Here is a 20,090-nt window from a genome sequence, read left to right on the forward strand (position 1 = left end):
GTCTGGTGTCTGGCTTCAGCAGGGAAGCTCAGAAGGTGCTCAGGAGGGGGTGGGGTGGGGCGTGGTGGGGCCACTTTGGCCCAGGCCTTTATTGGGGAAAACACAGGGAGTCACTTGGTCTTGTTCTTGCCTTTGCCTGGAGGTAGCTGGAGGGGCCGCTCGAGGGTGGTCAGCTTGCTGCTGAGCCTTTCCTCACTGGCTTTGAGCCGCTCCTCCACCAGTTGTTGGAGCTGCCGCAGCTCCTTGTTCATCTGGTTCTTGATGTAGGCTCGGAGGATGGAGACCTGGCCTGCAGGGGCGGGGAAGAAGGGGCGGGTCAGGGGAGAGGCCATGGGGCTGAGGGACCGACCCCTAGCCAGGCATGCACGACCTTCAAGGGGGACTACCCCAGGAGTGACCCAGGTGGCAGTGTTTCTTCAATTCAGGAAATGTCAGCCAGCCCTTCTAGAAGAGAAAGATGGGCAGAGGTTTTATGTACGCTGCATTTCCCAATTGCTCCTTTAGCAGCTGTGTGACCTCAGGCAGGTGACTGAACATTTCCTCCTGTGTAAAATCCAGTGATAACACTTAACTAGGATTGAGAGAGGAGTAAATGGGTTAATATGTGTAAAATGCAGGAATTCCTTGGTGGTCCAGTGATTAGGATTCCATGCTTCCACTTGGGCCACAGGTTCAATTCCTGGTTGGGGAATTCAGATTCCACAGGCCACTTGGCACAGGCAATATATGTATATAAAATGCTTAAAACAAGGCCTGCCTAGCACATAGTATTGCCAGATGTGTGCTGGCTGTTACTGTCGTTGGTTTTATAATCCTTTTCTGGAGCTCCTGCCTCACCCCCCAGCAGCTGTGCTTTTATTTTGTTCCATCTTGGAACATGCATTCTCCATAAGGAATCATTTGGAGAAAGGACACCATGACTAAAATGAAAAATCTGAAGTCCTGAACCCTTGATTTCACACCTGCCCAAAGTCACAGGGAGCCCCAACCCCTCCAGGTCCTCACTTGGCTCTGGCTTTGGCTGGACCACTGTTTCCGGTTCCACCTCCTGTGCGATGACTGCCTGCTGTTCCACCTCTCCTCCCTTTTCTTTCTCTGTAAGCCAGAAGCAGAAGGAGGCATCAGCCCCAGCCCCAGTGCAGTCCAGCTCTTGCCCCAGCATTCTCCCTTACCTGTCTCATCCTCTGACCAGAGGCTGGGTGGCTTTAGCCCCATGTAAGTCAAAGAGAGATCCAGCCGCACCTGGGAAGAGGAAGGAAATCAACTGCACTGGGGAAAGAGGAGAGACGAGGGGCGGCCTCTTGTAGCCCCTGGCCCAGTACCTGGGGTGTGAAGACATATTTGTAGAGCTTGAAGTGGCGGAAGTAGGTATTCACCACATAATCCGCCAGGGCCAGCAGCTGTTCCTCCTTAAAGAGGTTGATACTGAAAGGGGGGCGCTGTGGATATGATTGGGAGTTAGAGGACTGACCCCCTCCCGAAACCATCACCTTTTCTCCAAGTGCCTGGCAGTCCAGGAGCAGGAAGAGCCCATTGGGGCCTTCAGAGGAAGATAAGGGTAATGAGTGTGAGAGAGGGTGGGAGGCTGGGCTGGACCTTAAGGCGGTGGGGGGATGGGGAGAGTGAAACTGACCCTGACTCCATGGCAAAAAAGAACACTGGTGAAGTAGCGGTAACATTCCTCCACATTGCCCAAGGGTGTTTCTGGGAGGGAAAGCAAGATGTGACATTGAGTCCCCTCCCTGATAATCACATTTTACTCACTCAACAGCTACTTACTGATCATGAGCTTTAGAAGTAGACAGATCTAGGCAACAAATATTGAGTACCCATTCTGCACTGTTCTAGGCACTAAACAAGACAGACAAGGTCCTGCCCTTAAGAAGTGTATATTCCAGTGGAAGTGACAGGAAAGCGAGAAATACATAATTTAGCTCTCATTAAGCATTCTGTAGAAAATGGGTTTCAGGAATAAAGAGCTGTTTTATTAAGCACTGTGTATATATTTACACATATTACACATAACATTTCTCGGAACAGTTGAATAACTTAGTGTTGTAGCCTGATTATAGATAAGGAGATAGAGGATTTCAAAGGTGAAGTAACTTGTGTGTGATAACTTCTGTTAGTGATGACAGAACAAAGATTCCAGGTGGTAATCCTGCTGTTAGTTCCCCTGATCACTTGTGCCAGCCTCCTCCTCCTCTGCCCTGGACTCAGGCCCTCGGGGAGCCCCCTCCTCTTACCAATACAGGCCTTGTGAAGATCTTGGAGCAGGGCACAAGCTGTTGAGGTCTGCTCCAGGGAGAAGCCCTGCTGGCGGCAGAAGATGAGTGCATGGGAGAAGAGGTCCAGAGTGATGGCATCCCGCAGGCTCTTCTCAGGAGAACCTAGTCCCAACAGCTCGGCCAGCACCCTTGGGAGGGAGAGAGGAAGGAATCAGTGACAACTAGAGTCTCCCTTCCCTGCTCCACACTAGTGCACAACAGGCTTTGGAGCCAGGCATTCCTCATGCCTTCCCAGCCCACCTCCCCCTCAGCTGTCCCCCAAAGCTAGCTCTTCCCCTCCCTACTCCCCTCCCCCCCATACTCCCTCATCTCCTCAGTGCTGGCTGTCTTCTCCAGCATGTGCATGGAATGGATGTCCAGGTACTTCCTGTCATAGGAAAAGAGAGGAAAACGTGTTGGTGTCCATCATGCATTAGTTTGATGATATGACTGTGGTGGTGAGTGCATTGGACTGGGAACCAAGCAAGCTGAGTTAGAGGTCTGGCCCTTCCACTAACTTGCTATGTCACTTTAAGTAGGTCACTTCCCTCTCTGGGCCTCACTTTCTCCATCTGTAAATGGCTTAAATGAACTCTAAGAATCCTCTTCATTTATAAAACCTAGAGTTAGGAAACTTGAGTTCCAGTTTCTGCCTCTCCCGTGCTGTTTAACTGGGCAAATTTCCCTCTGTGAGCCTCGGTGTCCCCATTTGTACAATGCTCCATAGAGGCAATGATACATTTACATTCTCAGTCTTTGGCTACCTTCTTCTCACACTCTGTCTTTGGACTGGGACAGCAGGAGACCTGGCTTATAGTCATCTTGGGTAATTGCATCTCTGGGCCTCAGTTTCCTCATCTGTAAAATGGAGATACCAGTGCTATTTGACAGGATTGTTGGGAAGCCCTAAAGGAATAATACAAGTGTGAAGGGTAACTTTCCCCCCAGACTTCATACTCACCATATACAGATCCGGGGCTGGGGCAGCGGCGGCTGCAGAGAGAAAGCGAATTGGGAAAGGCAGGGTTGTGTTGTTTCTGGCCCCTAGTTCTTGGCACGTTGCGAATCTCTATCGGCCTAAGGACGTGCTAAGTTGCCTTCTCATCTTGAGGACTGCTGCTGCTGCTGCTAAGTCGCTTCAGTCGTGTCCGACTCTGTGCGACCCCATAGACGGCAGCCCACCAGGCTCCTCTGTCCATGGGATTCTCCAGGCAGGAACACTGGAGTGGGTTGCCATTTCCTCCTCCAATGCATGAAAGTGAAAAGTCAAAGTGAAGTCGCTCAGACGTGTCCGTCTCCTAGTGACCCCATGGACTGCAGCCTACCAGGCTGCTCCGTCCATGGGATTTTCCAGGCAAGAGTACTGGAGTGGGGTGCCATTGCCTTCTCCAATCTTGAGGACTAGATAGGAGCAATGCTGCCGGGCTGGGCTTCAGCGATCCGTAAGTACTATTCATGAGCATATAACAAGCGGGGTCACACACCTCTGCCTCCTCACCAAAGCAGCCCGGGGAAACTTCTTAAATTTTAGTAAACATAACGTCGGGTGGCGCCCTGATGGGGAACCCTTTTTAAACATCCATGATCGAATCACTGTCCCGTCCTCACCGGGAACAAGTTGGCTGAAGGATCGTTATCGACATCCACCGAAGCCACGGTCCCGGATTCGGTCCGCACACCTGTTCCCATACGCGTGGCCGATTCATCCAATGAGCTGAGGTCTTTTTCGGGTTCTCGCCGCAGTTCGTAATGCTGTACAAGCTCCGACTGCATTTTTAGTCCCTGGAATTGGCTGGACTTCCGGCGGATCATCTTGTCGCTCTTTTGTGCTGGGGGTCACCACAGGATCTGTCTTGCCTCGGTTCCGGGACAGCCGGTTCTCAGGCAGCCACTGCCAAGGCCTGGCCCTCTATCGACGCTCCAGCCAATTTGCGTTGCAGAGATGCCCGGGGCAGCCAATCCGCTGGCGGCGTCTCTCTCGTCTCAACGGTGACCGTTGCTAAGGGAATTCCTGGAGCAGGGGAGAAAGTGTAAGGCTCTCTCCAATCAGTGAGGAGAGAGTGCGCGTGCGTAATAAGATGCAAGCCCCGCCCTCATGGCCTCCTTTCAAAGTTGCTAATCTGGGGCAGGCGGTGTCTTTAGGACTGGAAAGAAGACCTGTGTTATCGGTTACCATGGGAACTGTTTACTGGCCAATCACGGAGAGAAGAGAGTTCGGAAAGAAACCCATAGAGACCCGAGAGGCGGGACAAAGCGAGACCAATAGAAACAGGAAATGAAGACAATTTCGCCACATCCGGGGCTGCCCCTGGCGCCTGCGCTCTGTGCTGGGGAGGCCAGTGACGTCCGGTGGAGTCCAAGATGGCGCCCTTGGGCTGATCCTGCTGCCGGTGAGGGGCCCAGGGCCAGCGGGGCAGGGACCCTCTGGTAGGTGAGGGGGAGTTGCGTGATTGCGGAGCTCCGGCCGCCTCCACATCTTTTCGCTCTGTCTTCTGCAGGTGATAGGAGTGCAGCCTCCGCCTGCCTGACGTCCCTCGGGAGACCCTGCTCCTCTCTTCGCTGCCGCGGCCATGTCTGGGCCCGGCAACAAACGCGCCGCTGGGGATGGGGGTTCGGGGCCCCCAGAGAAGAAGTTGAGCCGCGAGGAGAAGACCACCACCACGCTCATAGAGCCCATTCGCCTGGGAGGCATCTCTTCCACGGTTCGTGGGTTCCTGCCTCAAAACTTGCTAGAACTCCCATCTGTTTTTCCTCCACATCGTCCTGAACTTAACTCCCAATTCCCCAAGCTTAGCAAGATCCACTTTACAGAACACTCTGCTGAAGGAAACCGAGGACACGACGTCAGCCTTCCCTTTACAGATAGGAAAACGGGTTCCCACAGGGCGTGTGGCTTGTCAAAGACTTCAGTAGGAAGAGGCAGAAGCAGAACATGATCCGCCTCACAACCGAGACGCTTTCTCTGTGGGTGTCTGAGCTTCGTTAAATCCTAATGGCAGTTCATTTGGGGAGGCTCCCCACTTCCATCCGTTGCATTTGCTTTTCTTGTCTTTCTCTGTGATTGGGTTCTTGGGCCCTGCTTGACCCTCTTCTTGGCCCCTTTATTTCCTTGGTAGGAGGAGATGGACCTCAAGGTTCTGCAGTTCAAGAACAAGAAACTTGCAGAGCGGCTGGAACAGAGACAGGCATGTGAAGACGAACTCCGAGAACGAATTGAGAAGCTGGAGAAGCGGCAGGCCACAGATGATGCCACCCTCCTCATTGTCAATCGCTACTGGGCCCAGGTGGATGTCGCTCTTCTTTCGAAGACCTGGCCTTGATCCAGCTGCCAATCCTCAGACCCCTCTATTAGGAAAGGAGTATCAAGCTGGGAAGCACCTGAGGGATTCATAACATTTTTGGTGCTTTCTCCCTTCAGCTGGATGAAACTGTGGAAGCCCTTCTCCGACACCATGAGAGCCAGGGGGAGCTGTCTTCAGGGACAGAGGCACCTGGAACCCAGGAGGGGCCGACACGTGATGAGACCCCTCTCACAGAGCCAGGGACTTCGGAGCTGAGGGGTAGGGCCAGAGCCCTAGGATCTGGGAAGCTTAATTAAGTTATGGGAAAGATCCTGGAGAGGAGGGGACTTTGATATTATTAGGCTGCCAAATTCCCCGCCTGCAAACACACACAATTGATTTCCTTTCTAGGCCACAAAGGGCAGTGGGTAAGAACACAGGCTTTGAAATCTGAGTGATATGGTTAAGAGTGCAATTCACATCTTGACACCTGTAGTTCAAAAAAGTATTAAATGTTGACTGTGTACTTGGCATTGTTGTAGATTTGGAGAAAACAAATAACCAAAAAGAGATAACTTACTGCCCCAACCATTAGGAAAGGAAGTGATTAAAACCACAAGAAAGACGTTGCGGGGGGGCAGGGAGGCCTGAAAGGGAGTTAGTGTGTGTGCACTTTAGTTTAGATCGGGGAAGGCAGAGAAGGCGTCCCTGAGGAAGTGATTTGGTAGCTCTCTGGCCTTAGGGACATTGCCTCCCTGAACCTTTGTTATTTCACTTTTAAGATGAGGATAACACAGTCCTTCAGATGTTGGTTGTGTTGATTTAGTAAGCTATAGAGTGCTGAAGGGCTCAGTCTGGCACTTGGTACAGAGTAGTGGTGACTGTTGCTGTTGTCCTCACGAGGATCTGTCCGTCCCTCCCAGAGCCCCTGCCAATGCAGCTGCGGCCCCCTCTCAGTGAGCCAGCCTTGGCTTTTGTGGTGGCCCTTGGTGCAAGCAGTAGTGAGGAGGTGGAGCTGCAGCTGCAGGGCCGCATGGAGTTCTCCAAGGCAGCTGTGTCCCGTGTTGTGGAGGCCTCTGACCGCCTGCAGCGCCGGGTGGAAGAACTCTGTCAGCGAGTATATAGCCGAGGTTAGTTCTTTATGCCCCCACCCCCGAGGTGCCCCAACTTTCATTTCTCTCTTCATGGTATCCCCTCCTCAGTGCTCCTAGCCCAGAGGCAACCACAGTTCCCCAAGGGATAAATCAGCCACGTTCTCAGGAGAAGGGTTAAACTGTCAGTGGGGGATCTGGCTTTGATTTCTGGAGTTGACGTCTAGAGAGATGGGTAGAAGGAGTTGTTGATACTGGGGGAGGGGTCCTCCTCCCTTGGGGCTGGAGACCTCTTGGGAGCACTTTTCACAAATCTTAGTGGCAGTTACTGATCCATCCAAGGCATAGCATCAAGGGCCCAGCCTTAGTTCTGTCAGCCCTGCCCGGGCGTTCTGGGCAGATGGCTCTCCTCTCTGAGCTGGTCTCCTCCTTTGTACAGTAGGGATAAAGACTCCTGGCTTTGTCATGAGAAAGTGGCAAGACAGCTGGTGGATCACAGTGGGCACATAGCAGAGTCCAGAATGAGTTAGTACTTTGACCCACTGCCCTGGACTTGGCTCTTACCTGAGCCCTGCCTTCCCAGGGGACAGTGAGCCCCCTGGTGAGGCGGCTCGGGCACGCACCCGGGAACTGGGCCGTGAGAATCGGCGGCTACAGGACTTGGCCACCCAACTACAGGAGAAGCACCACCGCATCTCATTGGAGGTGGGAGTTGGGATTTGGGGGTGGGATTGGAACCAGGACAGGGTTTGGATTAGTTGGACACCCAAGGATCTTGGGGAGCCAAGTCTGTCATCTAAGCCTCTGTCCCCTTCATTGTCCCCAGTACTCTGAGCTCCAGGATAAAGTGACATCTGCAGAGACCAAAGTGCTGGAGATGGAGACGACAGTAGAGGACCTGCAGTGGGACATTGAGAAGTTGCGGAAGCGGGAGCAAAAGCTTAATAAGCATCTGGCAGAAGCCTTAGAGCAGGTGAGGCTCGGGGCTGGGTCAGATGGAGCCTGAACAGAGTACATGGGGCCCTAACTTCTCTTCTCGACACCCATCTGTCCATCTCTTCTCTCCACAGCTCAACTCTGGCTACTATGTGTCTGGGAGCTCTTCAGGCTTCCAGGGGGGCCAGATCACACTCAGCATGCAGAAGGTGAGCAGCAGCATTCTTCCTGGTCCCTCCCGCAACTTCTTCTCTACTCTACCCTTGAACTTCCCCCTTAGAATTAGGGACAAACATCAGCTGTGGTCTTGGAGGTCTTTGCCTGTCTCTCACAGTGTTCTTTGTTTTATTGTTTAATATCTGTATTCAGTGAATAGTTGCTGAATACTGAATGTTAGCTACTGTGTAGAAAGCAGTTATTTTGGAGAACAAAACAGAAACCTGTCATGGAGCTTAAGTTCTAGTTGGGGGAGTTAATAAGAAGTAGGTGAATCTTATATCAGTTGATTAAAAGTCCGTCAGTCAGTTCAGTCCAGTCACTCAGTCGTGTCCAACTCTTTGCAACCCCATAGACCGCAGCACACCAGGCCCCCCTGTCCATCAGTAACCCCCAGAGTTTACTCAAACTCATGTCTGTTGAGTGTGATGCCATCCAACTATCTCATCCTCTGTTGTCCCCTTCTCCTCTCGCCTTCAATTTTTCCCAGCATCAGGGTCTTTTCAAATGAGTCAGTTCTTCACATCAGATGGCCAAAGTATTGGAGCTTCAGCATCAGTCCTTCCAAAGAATATTCAGCACTGATTTCCTTTAGGATGGACTGGCTAGATCTCCTTACTGTCCAAGGGATTAAAAGTACCACTGAGGAAAGAGGTGTTGGTTGTGTTGGAGGCATTTGGCATTCTCGTTGTGTAGCTGAGAAGGGGCCTGCTGCCGCTGTCCCATTCCCTGTCCTGCTTTTGCTCTCTCACTTCTTTGTCACTGCACATTTTTTTTTTCTTTTTTTGGTGCTGCAAAGTCATTGTTCCCTGTCCTCCTTTCCTCAGCTTCCTCTTCAGGTCTTCCAGGAAGGCTTCCTTGACCCCGTCAGGTACAAGCCTTGGTTCCCAGCACTGACCGTGCAGTATTGCATTTTCTTCTACTTGACTAGGAACATTTAGGAAAGTGCCTGGGTCTGGTTTGTCCCTGGGCCTTCAGAGTCCATCGCTGCTCCACATAGGGGAGCTTGGGCAGAGCATATGGTGGGGCTGTGAGGGACGCATGCCTCATGCCCTGGCCCTGCCTCCCACTGGCCTCCCCACTCCACAGTTTGAAATGCTGAATGCGGAGTTGGAGGAAAATCAGGAATTGGCCAATAGCCGCATGGCAGAGCTGGAGAAGCTGCAGGCCGAACTTCAGGGGGCCGTGCGGACCAATGAGCGCCTCAAGGTGAGTTGTGTTTGGGGCTGGGAAGGCATTAGCCTGCAGGGTGGGCACTGAGCTCTCCTTCCTCTTGCTGAGTGAGCTCAGACATCCTGCCCCTAGGTAGCATTGCGGAGCCTTCCCGAGGAGGTGGTCCGGGAGACGGGGGAGTACCGGATGCTGCAGGCGCAGTTCTCACTGCTCTACAATGAGTCTCTGCAAGTGAAGACCCAGTTGGACGAGGCCCGCGGGCTGCTGCTGGCCACCAAGAATTCCCACCTGAGGCACATTGAGCACATGGAGGTATGCCGGTAGAACAGGGGTAAGGGTCAGGCCCTCTGGGTCAGGTTGTTCCTGGGTCAAGGGTGTCAGAGTCCGGGGTGCCTGCCAGAGATCCCTTGGGAATAAATTCCTAAGCCACTGAGGTCTGAGGTTGAGGGTGGGCTTGTGTGGGTCCTTAATGCCTCACCTCACAGAGTGATGAGCTGGGGCTGCAGAAGAAGCTACGCACCGAGGTTATACAGCTGGAGGACACGCTGGCCCAGGTTCGCAAGGAGTACGAGATGCTGCGCATTGAGTTTGAACAGAACCTGGCGGCCAATGAGCAGGCGGGTATGTGCGAGGACAGGGTTGAGGTGGGGCCTTTTGTGGGATTGCTGGGCCCTGGTGTGGCCAGATGCTTGTCCAGAGGTTAGATCCTTTCCTTTCACAGAGCCTCATTTCCCTGTGGAAAATGGGGACCCCACCACAAGGCTTAAAGATGCAGTGAGGCTTACAGCTGCCTGAGGTGGCTGATGGTGCCAACTCTGCCAGAACAGGAGCTGTCAGCCCCATCCATGATTCTCTGGCCTTTAGGGTGCCTCTCCACTAGTTCATTTTACAAAGGTTTATTGAACATCTCTTTTGAGTCAGGCTCAGTTCTAAGCTTTGGGATTATACCAGTGAACAAAATACAAAGAATCACTGCTGTTGTGGAGCTGTGTTACAGAGAGAGAGGACAGACGACAAAGGGAAAATTGAACGTGTGTAGTAGTAGTAACAAGTATACCAAGAAAAGTAAAGCAAGGAGGGAAGGTAAGGAGGTATTAGGAGAAATGCCAGGGACATGAAACTAAGAAGACATTTGTTTAAGAAGCTAAAGGAAGTGGACTAACTTGTGAATTTACAGTTATGTGTTCCTTTGAAGGAAATCTGGAAGTATTTTTGAAATCTTCATTAGCAAAAATAACATACAGCATCAGATTATGTTTGGGTGAATTTTCTTCTGTTATCTACTGAGCTCACTCCCTCTGTATAAGGCTTCAGTTGTTCTCTCCTTCATAGTGAGAGTGACAGCTCTGGCCCTGCCTCTCCCCTCACTGAGGGGTTGGGCCCCTAACCCAGGGACCAGTCTGACCTTGGTTTCCTGTACTCCTCCAGGGCCCATCAACCGCGAGATGCGCCACCTTATCAGCAGCCTACAGAACCACAACCACCAGCTAAAGGGGGACGCCCAGCGATACAAGCGGAAACTGCGCGAAGTGCAGGCCGAAATTGCCAAGGTGAGGAGCGGGCTGCCCAGGGAAGCCCATGGCTAGGCCCCAGTGAGCATGTTTCACCTCGGCCCTGTTCTCTCTCTGCTTTGCAGCTCCGGGCCCAGGCCAGTGGCTCTACTCACTCCATCCCCAGCCTGGGCCACCCAGAGGACTCCAGCCTCAGTGCCCCAGTCCCAGGGAAAGAAGAGGGTGGGCCAGGCCCTGTTGGTGCCCCCGATACCAGAAAGGAGATGGCTTCCATGCCTGGCGCTGCCCTTACTACCTCGTCAGCGAAGAAGGAAGACGTGGTGGCCTCCGAGGAAGAGACCCAGGCCCTGACCCCCGGGGCCCAGGGACCCTCTTCCCGGGGCCGAGAACCTGAGGCCAGACCCAAGCGGGAGCTTCGGGAGCGAGAAGGGCCTGTTCTGGGACCCCCATCTGTAGCCTCGGCTCTCTCAAGGGCTGATCGGGAGAAGGCCAAAGTGGAAGAGGTCAAGAGAAAGGAATCAGAACTCCTCAAAGGTCTCCGAGTAGAGCTCAAGTGAGGCCCTGTTCTTTTCTCCCTCCCACCCGTGCCCAATGACCTCCAGCCCTACTCACCCAGCCTTCCTCCTGTGCCTTCCCCAGGAAGGCCCAGGAAAGCCAGAAGGAGATGAAATTGCTCTTGGACATGTATAAGTCTGCACCCAAGGAACAGCGGGATAAGGTGCAGCTCATGGCAGCGGAACGCAAGGCCAAGGCTGAGGTGAGGGCAGGTAGGGTCTGTGCAGAAAGGCTGCCCCGGGGGGGGGGGGGGGGGGGGGAGGGGGCAGTGACCAGAGTTGAGCCCTGGGTCAGCAGGAAGCAGTGATGAGAGAGCTCCCTCCTGGTGGTTATAGGTCGATGAACTCCGAGGCCGCATCCGGGAACTGGAGGAGAGGGATCGGAGGGAAAGCAAGAAGATCGCGGACGAGGATGCCCTGCGGCGCATCCGTCAGGCGGAGGAGCAGATTGAACACCTGCAGCGCAAGTTGGGTGCCACCAAGCAGGTGTGACACCCACCCCACCCCCAGCTTTGAATGTTGGCATTCCTTAAACCTCCTGGTCTAGCACACGGCCGGGGTCCACTCTGTGGGTCTTTGTACAGCCGTGTTTTCCTGCGGTTTCCCCACAGTTGATCTTGTCCGTCTCCCACGTTCCGTCTTGCCCCTGCCCACTTGCTGCAGGAGGAGGAGGCCCTGTTGTCAGAGATGGATGTGACCGGCCAGGCCTTTGAGGACATGCAGGAACAAAATGGGCGGCTGCTCCAGCAGCTGCGAGAAAAGGATGACGCCAACTTCAAGCTGATGTCAGAGCGGATCAAAGCCAACCAGATTCATAAGCTGCTGCGGGAGGAGAAGGATGAGCTGGGCGAGCAGGTTCTTGGCCTCAAGTCCCAGGTAGGGCTGCCCCAGGCTTGTTAGGGTGGGACTGGAGAGGCAGGGGCTCCCCAGCACTGAGTCCCCACTCCTGTCCTTAGGTGGATGCCCAGCTCCTGACCGTGCAGAAGCTGGAGGAAAAAGAGCGAGCTTTGCAGGGCAGCCTTGGGGGTGTGGAGAAGGAGCTGACACTGCGCAGCCAGGCCCTGGAGCTCAACAAGAGGAAGGTAAGGCAGATGACCTGGGCCAGAGCCTGGCTCTGCTGCCCTACGCAGCCCCGTTCATGTCTCAGACACTTAATGTGTGCCAGACCCTGTGCTGAGGACTTGCCCTGTTGGGTCGTGTTTCGCCTTAAAGTAATCCTACAACAGTTTTCATCATTATCTCCTGTTCTGTAAGGGAGAAGGCTGAGGTTTAGGGAGGTAGTTGACTTGTTCAAGAGAGAGTGGAAGTGGAATTTGGGCCCAGGTCTCCTTGACTCCGCAGCCCATGTCCTGAGCACTGCACTAGCTGTCTCTGTTACATAGTTGTATTAATCCTAAGAAATGTCTCTAGCTCATGGTAGTTGTTGTTCTGAGGGGAACAGAATCAGGAGTGACATCACTCCTCCAGTTCATGGTAAAGGCTTAACATTGACTTTCATCTTTTTTCTCCTCTGGGCTTCTCTCTGTTTGGTTCATTCGTTTAAGCAATGTTAGTCATGCTTTTGCTGGGTACCAGGACTGCACTGAGTGCTGGGGAGATCACAAGAACAAATCACCTCTGCTGGAAGTGGGAGCTTCCAGTTATGAGGGGCAGAGAGCAAGCCGATAATCACACAGATTAAGCAACACTGTTTCAGATCACAGCATGTCTTTCTTTGTTTGGCCTCACTGCATGGCTTGTTAGACCAGGGCAGTGAAGGCCCGGAATTCTAACCACGTAGCCCCCCAGAAACTCACAGCATGTCTTATGAAGGAAATAGAACTGTATGAAAGAAAAACAGAAGAACCTCTCTCAGGAGGTGACATTTGAGCTGAGGCTTCAGGGAGCCGCAGAGAGAAAGTCTCTGTGTTGGGGGAGTTGAGGGGAGCAGAGTACGCTGTGGAGGCTCAGAGACAGGAGAGAGGGTTATGCAGGTCAGGAGCCAGAAGTGCTGGGAATGAGGAAGACAAGGTGAGGCTGGTGGGGTCAGGAGACAGAATCAATTTCAGTGAAGATATTGGACTTATCCCAAGAGCAGGAACCACTGGACAGTTGACATAAGCGTCTTTGGGCCATGGCTCCACACGCTTGGCTCCCCAAGGGCCAGCTGTGCCCCTCCTCACCATTCCACCCACCTCAGGCCGTGGAAGCAGCCCAGCTGGCCGAGGACCTGAAGGTGCAGCTTGAGCATGTGCAGACACGGCTGCGAGAGATCCAGCCTTGCCTGGCTGAGAGCCGGGCTGCGCGGGAGAAGGAGAGCTTCAACCTCAAGAGGGCTCAGGTGTGTGGTTGGCAGGGAGTGGAGGCGGGGGCGGGGCCAGCAGGTTTGGATTGAGGACCCTTGCATTCAGCCTGCCCCCTTCTCCTGCTTCAGGAGGACATCTCCCGGCTTCGGCGCAAGCTGGAGAAGCAGAGGAAGGTGGAAGTTTACGCAGATGCTGATGAAATCCTCCAGGAGGAGATCAAGGAATACAAGGTAGGGCTGTCGAGCTAGGTTGTGCTCCACGAACCTGGGAAATCTCAGACTGGGGGTTGGTGAAGCTCCAGGGGGTAGTCCAGGGAACCCAGAAATAAGGTAGGATAGCAAAACCTGGGCAGAATCCATTGTGGAGAATCAAGAGAGCTCTCAAGTGTGGTGCACATATACTGCATGCCAGATAGAGTGCTGAGTGTGGGAGGACTGGGACCTATACCTGGCCTTGGGTCTCTTGAAACTGACAGTCTGGTGGAGGAGGCAGCCAAGTAATTCTTTTCCTCTGAGTGATGAGCAGTGTGATGGCAAAGGCCAGAGGGGTTGGGGGCAGTCAGGGGAGGCCCTTAATAGCTCTGGGCGTGGTGGGGAGGGGGGCACGGTCAGCCGACTTCCTGAAGGAATAGCCTCCAGAGGAGAACTGCAGAGGGATTCAGCGTTGGCCATGAGGAATGGAGATGAAAGGGTCCAGCGAAGGGAGAGGCAGAGGTGGAGGCCCCTAGTTGAGAGAGGCATGCTGGAAGCACAGCTGGACAGTGGTAGTTAAAAGGACAGAACCTGGGCTTTTAATAAGTCACAAGCCTGGGGGGTGGGGAGGGGGTGTTGGGCAGTGTCACATCCTGAAGGTTAGTGAGCCAGGTTGAGATTCTTGGCTTATTCAGTAGTCATTGTGGAGACATCCAAGGGTTTTAGACTGGAGAGTGACATCTCAAGGATATTGAGGATGAGGTACTTACTTGTGGGACTTCTTGGGAGGCTGTCTGGGAGGACAAAGCAGAAGGGCTGGTGTGGAAGACAGAGGCTTTGGGGGATTGTCAGCAGAGGTGAAGGCAGAAGCCACGTGGAACTGGTCACTCAGGGAGGGCCTGTGGCCTGAGACGAAACGGGTCATTTTCCCTGAGCAACCTCAAAGCTTAAATAATGGACAGAGGAGGGATTTCTCTGGTAGTCCAGTGGCTAGGACTCCACACTCCCAATTTCGGGGTCCTGGTTCAATCCCTGGTCAGGGAACTAGATCCCACATGCCACAACTAAGACCCAGCACAGCTAAACAAATAAATAATTTTTTAAAAAAGAAGGAAGGAGAGCCTCGTAGAGTGAGATGACTGGAGAAGTTTCAAGCAGGCAGGGGTGAGTGAGTCAGAGCACCAAGAAGGCACATGAAGCAAGTGATGAAAGATACCTTTTGCGTTTGACAGTCTTGGTGGAAATGGTTATTGGGTAGAGGTGAAGGTCAGATCACCTAGACTCACCGGGAGTGGAAAAGACTGAGGGTGAGTCAGTAAAAAGACAACCTTTTGGAGCAGTTTGGCCTTGTAGGGGTGGAGACAGCTGAAAGGGGAGAAGGGAAGGACTTTGGGAGAAGTTACAGACTGGAGCCTGTCAAATGCTGGTGAGTAGGATTCTGAGAGCTAGAGAAGAGGTGATACTTGTGTGGAGTGGCTGAGGTAGTGCACTGGGCTGGGATTTCAGGCAGGATAGAGAAAGATTATTGGGAATGCTGTGTGGAGGGAATTTCCTATCTGGAGTAGGAGGTGAGACCTTTCGGCAGGTGGGAAATTTCAAGGTAAGAGAGATTTATAAAACCTCCATAGAGAGAAATGAATCAAGTGGCCCACAGCAGGATCTCAGGGGAGCACCAGGGATGGGCCCAGTTGAGGGTTGAGAGCAGCAGATTTCTAGTGGCACTGCCATGCCCAGCTGTGACTTAGCAAGTAGAAGGTAAACAGTCAGCTTAAGCCAGGATTGGGGTTTTGCCAAAGAAGGCTAGTGGGGCAAGGGATGAAGCCCCAGGGCAGAGGAGCTCAGGCTGGAGCCTGTGGGTCATTGACCTTTAGCAGGGACTTGTGACCACTGGGCATCACCACCCAAGTTAGAGTCTAGACTGTTCCTATCTAGTTTTGATAGTAACTAGATAGTATCAGGCTGGGCTCCCCGGCCTGTTTCCTCATGTGGAAAGTGCTTATCCCTACCTCCCAGGGCTATCGTGAGAGTTTGGTGCAGCCTGCTGTGGGGTGGTCTGAGTATGAACCATCTCTTGCTGTCAGCTTGGGATCTGGGCACTGTCAGGACTGTTCCTGAGTTGACGCCTTTGCCTGGCCCAGGCGCGGTTGACCTGCCCCTGCTGTAACACCCGCAAGAAAGATGCAGTCCTTACCAAGTGCTTCCACGTTTTCTGCTTCGAGTGTGTTCGGGGCCGCTATGAGGCCCGCCAGAGGAAGTGCCCCAAGTGCAACGCCGCCTTTGGTGCCCATGACTTCCACCGCGTCTACATCAGCTGAACACGTAACTCAGGGGACTTTGGAACACCATGGACCCTGGGGGCTGTGCCTCCAGTCTCACCCCACCCCACATCCAGCGTCCCCCACCTTCCATTCTGGACCCTGTGGGCCCAGCCCCTCCCCACATGGTTGGTTCAGGGGCCCTAGTGCATGCTAGTGGGTGTGGGATTAGCCAAGCTCAGTTCCACCTTTTCCCCCTAGGTCAGAACTCCAGCCTAGGGGGCACTTGCCCTGCAGGAAAGGTCTGCTGTGAGAGCCCTGAGGGGCCCAGAGCACTCAACGAAACTTGCTGGCAGCTGGCCCTAACCCTTCTCCAGCTTTTTCCACAGCCCCATCCCAGCCAAAAAGTGGAAATTCCCCAGGCTGTGACCTCCCACACAAGTGGAGGCTCACTACCTACTTAACACACTCACAAGTTAGGACCAGGGTTGGTCAGATCCCCAGCTCCTTGCTCTGAGACTGGGCCCTGGGGCCCAGGGATACTTTCCTTCACTCTCTGCTCCCCAGACCTGAGCAGACCTTCCCTTCTGTGGAGTTGCTTGGGCTCTTTGGTCCTATGCTAAGAGCATCCCCTTGGTGGGAGCACTGTCCTCTTCTGGGAGGCTCCAAGTTCGCTGCAGTCACCTTGCACTCATCTGGGGAGTGAACCAAGATCATCAGTTTCTATCCTAATCAGACCCCTCCCAATCTCTCCTCCCTTCCCAGGCCCGACTTCCCAGGTCTGTGCTGGGTCCCTCACCCTGACCCTGCTTTCATCCAGGTGGCCTTTAGTGGAGGCAGAACTTCCCATAGGGAAAGGGACAGACTAGCCCACTGTGCCAACTTCCAATCATTCCAGGTAGAAGAGCTTCATCTAATGCCCCGTGACTGAGCCTGTACCTATATGATGCTTCCTGTGCTGTCTGCCCAAGCAAACTCTATGGGCTATAAGGGCAGTCCAAGGGGGTCTGGGAGGTGGAGCTGCTGACAGGTGCAAGGGTCCACTCCGACCCACAGCCCCTGCTCTAGATATGTCTTGTATAGGCTGTTTTGAATAAACGTCCAACCCTCAGCCTATAGTCCAGAGCCAGGCTTCCTGCCCTAAACGCGGTCCCGGATTTTGGCTGTTAAAACTTAACTCCCAGAGCCTCCCAGGCTGGCGAGTGAACCTAGAGGGCCTGCACAGATCAGACCCCACTCTCGCCACCTGCTTATTATACTGTTGTCCATGGTCCCAGACTGGGCCCGTGGGAGGGGCATGTCTGCAAGGAGAAGCGTCGTGGTCAGCACTCAGCCGCCAGCTTGCTCTCCTGTTCCCACCAGGAAGAGCCGACTCCCTGGATCGGCTTGCCACCCGCCTCCCCGCGCCTGCGATCATTGGCCGCAGGGAAGCCGGGAGCTCCGAGCTGCATCCTGGGAAATGTAGTCCCATGTTTTCACCTGGTGGCAGGTCCTCGGAGACCAGGCCTGTACACCCAGTCTGGGCCATGTCTCCCCAGCGGCTTCGCCCACCCCTCCCCTTCGGATGGACAGACAGGACACCTCAGCGGGTGACTTCCTTCATTGGGACTTGCACCGTCCTCTGGCCATGTTCTCGGGAACCGTGTCTAGCGGTGCTTGTGGCTTCAGTGTGCTGTCGGGTCCGCACTCGGACCCTTCACCGAGGCTGTGCTGGGCCTCGCGCTCGGGACGGTGATGACCAGGCTGGGTGCTGACGCTGGAGTTGGAACTGGAGCCATGGCCACGGGAGCGGCCGCCGGTGTGTCAGCAGTCACCCCCTTGCGCGACCCCACAGCCTTATCAGGAGTCGCACCTTCGCTGGGGCCAGCGGCCTTGTCAGCCTTCGGGCTCCACCTGGCGCCCGAGGTTTCGGTGGGGCCGCAGCGGCTGGTCCAAGTCGGACCCGAGACGGAGACGCGGGCTACATTGACTTCCGGTGCAGGGCTGCCGGCTGTGGGCGCGCTCGCCGAGGCACGAGCCACGGCGGGGGATGGCATCGGGCCGCCGAGGAAGTGTCCGCGGCCCCCGGCAGTGGTGGCCAGGGTGGGGAAAAAACGCAGCATATTGCATCATAGAGATGCCGTCTGGCTCAGAAAGGAGCGCTGTAGGTCGGGGTCAGCCAATCCTTTGTGAGCTCTATCCTCTTTCCCAGGAGTCACCTCCACGTGGGCTCCTTACCAAATCCAAGTGACGACGTCACTTCCCCAAATATCTCTCTTAAGCAGTCTCCATATCCGGGGGGAGGGGGGAGTCTTAAAAACTCCCAGTCCTCATGCTTAATAGACACCAAACCACTTTCTCAAGCTTGCCCCCAAGGGAGTGGGATAAAAATCCCAGAATTGTGGGAAGAGCAGGCACTGATGCTGCAGGAGGAAGAGTAAGTTCTTCACAAATGTTGGTTTTAGAATGAGCCTGCCCAATACCGGGGAGATCTGCCATAAGAGTTGGGCAGGCCCTTCCCCCTCAGTGTGCTTAATCCCTTCCAAGCACCAGTAAACTCAGTGTCTGCGATACCCTGGGCTCTTGGGACAGGGAGGTCAAAGCTCCTCCTGGCCCAGTCCTGATCTTGGCTGGCCTGTGTGGGTGAGCAGATGTTTGCCTTAGTGGCAAAGGTACCTGTTTTAGCCAGGTTCCAGTGAGATTGGCCACAGGTTCCAGGGGAGCATTTGACTTCACTCTTCTTAAAAATTCCCTTGGTGGAGAAGGGAATGGCTATCCACTCCAGTACTGCCTGGAGAATTCCATGAACAGAGCAGCCTGGTGAGCTACAGTCCATGGGGTTGCAAAGAGTTAGATACAACTGAGTGACACACACACTAAATGTTTACATCAAAAAGCAAAGCTCTGAAACTTGATTAAAAAATAAGTAACACTTCCCTTGGGCTCTCTGGTGCTACACTCTGCTATATTATTTACCAAATTGCTACCATTTATGGCCAGGGTTGGAGGATGGGGCTAAGATCATGTCACTCGCCTTAATTCCCCTTTCCCCCAATGGTGTCCTTATCCCGAAGTTACTCCAACAAGGTACTCCACAGTCCAGCCTCTGCTCTCTCGCCTTTTCTCAGTTCCCACCCCACTATGCTCTTAAGCTGACACCTGTTATGCATCCTCTATCTCCCACCCCACCCCTGATCCCGACACTCACAATTTCCTGTTCCTGCAGCCCTCATCCTTCAGGTCACTGCCTCTAGCCAGTTTCCTGCCCCGCTGCTGTGGCAGGTACTATGCCTGGATCCAACCCCTTATGCTAAGTAAGAACCAATGGGGAACCTACCTGGTGGTCCAGTGGCTGAGACTGCACTCCCAAGGCAGGGGGCTCAGGTTCGATCCCTGGTCAGGGAACTAGATCCCACATGCCACAACTAAGAGTTTACCTGCTGCACCTAAGACCCAGTGCAGCCCAATAAATTAAAAAAAAGAATCAGTGGGCTCCAGTGTCTGTTCTTCCTCTGGAGTCCCCTCATTTTACAGAGGACTCCTATGCTGATGGACCTCAGTGTCTCCAGGAAATATAGAATAGCCTTCCTTACTCGCTTCTTCATGAAATCAATTCCCTCTTCTCTTTCACCCTTCCCCACCCCTTGCTTTCCAGATGGAGAAGGGAAAGGAGAGACAATTGAGCCTGCCTTGGGAGTTGGGGTTAGAAAGACAAAGGGAAGGTGTGGAGACAGCTTCCTGGCTAGGGCAGGAGGCCCCCAGCAGACTGGGGCAGAGGCAGGCACTGGGTTAGAGCTGCCTCAAGCAGTCACTTGGGCCAGGGCAAGGTTTAGGCCCAGGAGATAGTGCTGAGGCAAGCCTGCAAGGAGGATTTGGCGGTGCATCCCTGCCTGACCCAGACGATGTGGAGCCCAGGCCAGGCCCGGGCAGGCCCAGGGTGGGGGAGGAGAGGCTTGGTTGTACATAGAGCTTGCTCCTGGTCATTCTGGTTTCCTTTACCACCTTGCAATAGATCTTAGGTAAATGGCAGCCTTCTGTTAGCCTCAGCCTCTCCACACATTGGGGGCTCATGGGCTACATCCTGAGTTAGATGATGAGCTAGGTCTCCAACCACTTCTCTTCAGGATCTAGGGGGCTCTGGTCTGGAGGAAGGGTTGGACACAGTCCAGGACCCAGGAGAACCAGGGGAGGCGGCTGCCAGCTTCTGGAACTAAATCTGGGCGCTGTGCCTCGTGGCAGTCTGCAGAGGGTGTGGGCGTCATGGCCAGAGAGGGCTCCCTGGGGCAGCATAGCTGGCCCTGAGCCAGCCCAGTGCGAGTCACCAGGCTGCCACCCAGAAGTCGGCATGCTG

The 20,090-nt window shown here is 54.0% G+C and overlaps 2 protein-coding genes across 4 annotated transcripts; one reads left to right on the top strand and one right to left on the bottom strand.

The window, feature by feature from the left end:
- Positions 1–50: 50 nt before the first annotated feature.
- Positions 51–4,393, bottom strand: CFAP119 (cilia and flagella associated protein 119). Of its 2 annotated transcripts, XM_019987349.2 has the most exons (9): positions 3,876–4,393; positions 3,229–3,260; positions 2,590–2,655; positions 2,247–2,416; positions 1,634–1,704; positions 1,323–1,439; positions 1,173–1,242; positions 1,006–1,095; positions 51–289 (listed from the first exon to the last, which is right to left on the bottom strand). In XM_019987349.2, exons 1-9 carry the CDS (start codon positions 4,077–4,079, stop codon positions 111–113), a joined length of 999 nt encoding a protein of 332 aa, XP_019842908.1. In that variant the 5' UTR covers positions 4,080–4,393; the 3' UTR covers positions 51–110. The 2 variants fall into 2 exon arrangements, with proteins under 2 accessions (XP_019842908.1, XP_019842909.1); XM_019987350.2 differs by lacking the exon at positions 1,323–1,439.
- A 143-nt stretch (positions 4,394–4,536) lies between these two features.
- RNF40 (ring finger protein 40) lies at positions 4,537–16,871 on the top strand. Of its 2 annotated transcripts, none has more exons than XM_070779923.1 (20): positions 4,537–4,657; positions 4,766–4,969; positions 5,384–5,551; positions 5,686–5,827; positions 6,472–6,678; positions 7,223–7,344; positions 7,466–7,612; positions 7,710–7,784; positions 8,881–9,000; positions 9,097–9,276; positions 9,450–9,585; positions 10,393–10,514; positions 10,601–11,028; positions 11,115–11,232; positions 11,366–11,515; positions 11,693–11,905; positions 11,986–12,111; positions 13,209–13,349; positions 13,443–13,544; positions 15,587–15,640. In XM_070779923.1, exons 2-20 carry the CDS (start codon positions 4,838–4,840, stop codon positions 15,623–15,625), a joined length of 2,868 nt encoding a protein of 955 aa, XP_070636024.1. In that variant the 5' UTR covers positions 4,537–4,657; positions 4,766–4,837; the 3' UTR covers positions 15,626–15,640. The 2 variants fall into 2 exon arrangements, with proteins under 2 accessions (XP_070636024.1, XP_019842906.2); XM_019987347.2 differs by lacking the exon at positions 15,587–15,640 and adding an exon at positions 15,644–16,871 and having other exon boundaries at positions 4,538–4,657.
- Positions 16,872–20,090: the final 3,219 nt, after the last annotated feature.

The sequence above is a fragment of the Bos indicus genome, chromosome 25, assembly GCF_029378745.1.
Source record: "Bos indicus isolate NIAB-ARS_2022 breed Sahiwal x Tharparkar chromosome 25, NIAB-ARS_B.indTharparkar_mat_pri_1.0, whole genome shotgun sequence".
Taxonomy (NCBI): domain Eukaryota; kingdom Metazoa; phylum Chordata; class Mammalia; order Artiodactyla; family Bovidae; genus Bos; species Bos indicus.